This window comes from Priapulus caudatus, unplaced genomic scaffold (assembly GCF_000485595.1).
Source record: "Priapulus caudatus unplaced genomic scaffold, Priapulus_caudatus-5.0.1 Scaffold59, whole genome shotgun sequence".
Taxonomy (NCBI): Eukaryota; Metazoa; Priapulida; class Priapulimorpha; order Priapulimorphida; family Priapulidae; genus Priapulus; species Priapulus caudatus.
The window spans coordinates 586612-592093 of record NW_014577120.1 but is presented as its reverse complement, the minus strand read 5'-3'; the positions used below and the strand labels follow the sequence as shown (position 1 = coordinate 592093).

Sequence of the window (5482 nt, the reverse complement as noted above, 5' to 3'; positions counted from 1 at the left end):
CGAAGAAACAAACGAACGCGTTCGTGTAATGACGGATTGGTTGTTGACGATTTTCACGTGGAAATTACACTTCCGAAAATCCCGGTGATTCTGCGCGGTTCATGAGTACAATTATAGAATATAAATGATTTACTCTCATACTAATTAATTATAATTATAGGTATCGTAGTTACGGCGCGGGTCAATTGCTCGTTGCCCGTGATCAGATAATATAATCAATATCCTATAAACAATCGCTCGGTTTATGCGAATGTGATACTCTAAGAATTTCTCGCATCTCAGTGTGTTCTTTCGACGTTGCCTAGGTGATAGCGACGCAGGGGTGGGTGTAATCCTCCCAGCACTGTATACTGTGTATACCTACTCACACATAGTAGTGATAGACGTGATGGCGGGTTATCGATTTTACACGTACCCGTAGTTTAGGCTTTTTCTACTGCGATCCGCAGTGTTGATCGGTCGATTTGATCAACTTTGTCTCTTTCCATCTTCCATATAGTCCCGTGGACTTCCCCGAAGACTAATATCTATGAGGATGAGTTAATTTAGAGGCGATTTGTGTGATCTTAGGTAGAGATGTGACAATGAGCCAACTTTTACCTTTGTATTGGTCCCAAGTTGTAAGTCTACCTTAAAGGTAAACAATTTATGCTTTGCGGCTTCGCGATTTTGAATCGTGGCGCCACAAATCTCTAGCGGTCGCTGTCACAAATTTATATCTATCTATAAACTAACCTAATTATAAACTATTAACAAACCATTGAGTAGAAATTATTAATTCGAGCATGCATTGTGAATTCGACAGTAAATATCGAAATAAAAACCACGCACTTGTTTTATAGAGAATGTAACACGAGATGACGTGTCTAAAAAGTCTAAACACATAAATGTAAGAGATGGCATTAGTAAATAACATGAATAAACATGAAAAGAATCTGTTATGTTGAAAATCAGTAAAATACACAAAGATTTTAATGACATAAGCAATTCCATTTAACCAATGAAAATAACCGCCACTCACCATAATAAAGAATATTAACATTGGACAATGACGTTTGCATAAGCACTGGCAATATTGCTCAAAATTGCACCGGCAGAATATATTCACACCTTACAGCATATATTGAACTTAAGTAATTATAGAAGCAATTATTGAAAATACAACCGACTTAAATAACTAGAGAACCAAATCTTCAATGAAACTAATACAGGAGAATGATAATAATGAATAGAAAAAACATTGTTACACATTTATACTAATTTGACTGTAGATGCTCAACTACATCACAATTGCGCTTGTCTTGAACGTCAGAATAAATATCATCGAATATACTTAACGTGACATAACAACGAAAAATAACCTAATTTTTTTAGATTATCTTGATTTACTATAACATTAATAGATTTCATTTTTATATATTTATATATATATATATATATACACTTATATACGTATATAACAAACGCATATCAAGCATTACGATCTCTAGAATTTTTTATCAAACGCCACAAAGAAATAAATTAGCATTGTGACTTCAAATTTTTCCAGAACGCTTTGATATGCAAACAACTGTGCTTAAATAGAATCACGAACACGACTACACTCCACGCAGATCTCGTTACATGATTGAATCTGTTGCTACGGCAAGAAAGGGAGAGAGAGCTTCTCTGATTCCCTCCGTTGCCATAACAACCTAGGTCCAATTGAGCTTCATTCTAACTCTGGCGAGCCAGCTCCTGTTACCATGACAACCCAGCTCTGCAAGATCGCATCTATTGCCATGACAACCCAGCTCTGCGGGACCACAGCTATTGCCATGACAACCTATCTTTGGAGGGAATGCGTACGTAGGTCGAATAGCACGTGTCAGTTTTCACTACTGCTTGATGAATACTCAGGTGCCTGCTGTTGCTTTAATAGAGTCTTTTCCTTCCTGTAATCAATTTAATTAAAAATAAATTTAATTTAATTGTCGATTTATTATTTACCAGTTAGCTAAAACGCACACAAAAATCGCGAACTACAGCAATTTTGAAATGTGAACAGAGTTACACCGTGTTAATGCGCGTACATGGCAGAAAGCAATTTCGTGGCTATAAGTATGCATTGCACTGACATCTGCATGAAATGAGTACATTGCAATTAATGCAATTTACGCTAAAAAAAAGTCTGTTCAGAGTATGTTGCAAGTGTTTTTTCTTCTAAAATGGCAAATCGAAGAAAAGCATTAGGCTTCATGACCATTGAAATCACGGTTATAGTTTCTGTATGGTCCCCTTAAACTCAGATAAAATGCAACAACAACAAACTTTTTCTTACAACGACACGTTTGAGGTGAGGATTTTTGTGTGTGTGTTTCAGTTACGGTAGTTCCTACCCGTATGCTAACGATTATAAGCAGTGGGCTGTTAGGATTAAACCGTGTTAGCCATTTTCAGTAAAGATATGTGTTCCTGAATTCGCTCGGGAATTCACGTCTTTTCTCGTGATCGACTCCGGACTGACAGACACAGCCAAAAATATAAATAAAACATGATAATTCCATATACGATTTCATCAGAATCTGTACATGATATGATCGTTATATATTTGTGTGCGTGCATGCATGTGTGCATGAAATCGGGGCTGCCATTTCGTTTAAAAAAAAAGCAATAAAACTGTATCTACATAAATTATACAATCCGTGAAAGCTCCTTTCAATTTGATTGACGTCATGGATTTGTCATGCCCCATGAAATTAGATGTTCTAGCCATCTCATTTAAAACCAGTGAATTACAACCAGAATATATATATATATATATATATATATATATACATATATATATACATATATATATACATATATATATATACATATATATATATACACATATGATATATATATATATATATATATCGATGTCTAAATCCTCTGCATTTCACGAGAGTTAATTTCAATTACTAGGCAGTACATTACCTTGAGATTTTTTCCCCTTTTTGGCACATTTCTGACGAAACTTAAGTGATCATTGATTCCAATAGCTACCAGTAGCATTGTTTCGTTTGGCAATTTTTCTCACCCACCCTGACTGTACGTATTGCACTCAAACATAGTGCTATCAGGGGTGTATAATAAATATAGATGCATAATACCTGTAGTAAATATATGTATAAATATATGTATGTATGTATAAATATATGTATAAAAGTGTATATAATATATGTAGCATAGTGTATAATATCTGTCTATATTATACACGCTTGGTGCTATGCAAGGACCAGTCAAACTAGTGTTACAGCTGGCACACAGCATGCCTTATATTACAGCTGCTACACTTTATAACGCAGCTGGCTTGCATACAAAAAATTATTCGAATCAGATTAAAACACGACCATCAAATATTTCTCCAGAGAGATTATACGAACCAGCAAGTGTTCACAAAACTTTCGGTGGGCTGTGCCCCATCTTGATTTGTAACTAGGGATGCACTAAGTGATATTGGCACTGCAAAAAGGTCCTAATAACTTCCCAGTATTACAGCCAGTTATAATAACACTCACGAGTGATGAACATCCTAGCCTTACACACAGTCTCATGCACACACGCCACAACACATAATTATATGCATGCCCTGCGCCCACACGCCCATGTTTTTAGTGCATGTCTGTATGCAGCTGTAGCTAGAGCTATGTGTGTGTGTGTGCGTGTGTGTGTGTGTGTGTGTGTGTGTGTGTGTGTGCGTGCGTGCGTGCGTGTGTGAGTGCGTGTGAGTGTGTGTGTGTGTGCGTGCGTGCGTGCCGTGGTGCTGTGCGTGAGCTGGGCGTGCGCGTTGTGGGGCGTGCGTGCGTGCGTGCGTGCGTGCGTGCGTGCGTGTGTGTGAAGCTGCAGCAGCATTACCTCGCTTGAATGCGTTCGCACCGTGGGCACCGCTGCGCGACGTAGCACTTCTTATGGAAGCACGTTCCACACACTGAAATCGATGACAAAAATAAACCAATATGAAGTAACTACATTTCTGACCCACGCAGCAAGGGAGTAGGACAGCATTGCGAAAGAATCTTACAATCCATTTTGCTGATAACAACGTACAATTGAGCAACAAATTACAAAACAATAAATTATGTACTGCTCTGTTTTAGTTAATCACGTAGAAAACCATAAGCATCACGTGGGTATCAATAACCACGACTTAATAAAATATTAACTGGTAATTTTGGAACCTATTTACACTGATTTAGGTAACCAACAGGTAATAGGCCATTCGTTATATATAACATCAAGAGCTAATAATGGAGGTATTATTAGCTCTTGATAACATTCATGTTGAAATTACTGCCTTCCCCGTAGAAACTTTGGTTTGCAATAGAAAATAGTACAAAACGGGTGAATAGAAACTGAACAGAAATTGCAAGGACTTCATGTAGATGTGGCTCCAGGCAACCAATTTCATTGTGCACTAATAGAACTGTTATAGTTTCGCAGGAGTTAGAAATACTTGTTAATCCACTTACGGTGACACTGGGTGACCTTTTTCAACTCGAATGGATAGATAATGCTGCTGCTGTCTTGACAAAACTCACAGATAAAACCTTTGACGTGACATAACTGCAAAAAGTGAGAGAAAAACCTTAACATTTTACTGCATCTTGTAATCATGCATGCTGTTCCCCGTGTAACAATACAACTCTTTAAATATAGACATTTTAGATCCTTCTTCAACTAACCGAAACTTTGGTTTGATAAAAAAAAACATCAACAAAGTCAGAAAAAAAAGGCAACACGAAAAGACGACAAAAATTGACAATTTGCAAATACGACAAATTTGCGATAAAAATCCACTACTACTACCACTACCACTGGCAAAACCGATCAGCGGTTTGCACTAACATCACCAGAAAACTAACGATCCGTCCATACCTCTACATACTCACGGTTCACATAGCCCTGAATACGAAGGATAATCTGCTTATGAACTGGTAATTCAGGCAGCGAAACCCACACACAGCATAACCGTCGCGTGAACGACCGACGACCTATATACCTGGCATATACCTGGATACCTGATATACTACATACCTGGCATATACCTGGATACCTGATATACTATACATACCTGGATACCTGATATACTACATACCTGGCATATACCTGGATACCTGATATACTACATACCTGGCATACAGCTGGATACCTGATATACTATATGCCTGGATACCTGATATACTACATATTTGGAATATACCTGGATACCTGATATATACTACATACCCGGCATATACCGGAATACTTGATATACTACATACCTGGCATATACCTGGATACTTGATATACTACATACCTGGCATACACCTAGATACCTGATATACTACATACCTGGCATACACCTGGATACCTGATATACTACATACCTGGCATACACCTGGATACCTGATATACTACATACCTGGCATACACCTGGATACCTGATATACTACATACGTGGCATACACCTGCATGGATA

General features: G+C 37.7%; 1 protein-coding gene across 1 annotated transcript in view; it reads right to left on the bottom strand.

Moving 5' to 3' along the window:
* Positions 1-938: 938 nt before the first annotated feature.
* LOC106821120 (run domain Beclin-1 interacting and cysteine-rich containing protein-like) overlaps positions 939-5482 on the bottom strand; it is a 24582-nt gene continuing 20038 nt past the window's right edge. Inside the window, exons 13-15 of the mRNA XM_014825796.1 lie at positions 4494-4587; positions 3880-3952; positions 939-1934 (exon numbers count right to left, since the gene is read on the bottom strand). Coding sequence (XP_014681282.1) covers positions 1868-1934; positions 3880-3952; positions 4494-4587 — 234 coding nt within the window. The 3' untranslated portion in view covers positions 939-1867. The remainder of the gene's footprint in view (positions 1935-3879; positions 3953-4493; positions 4588-5482) is intronic.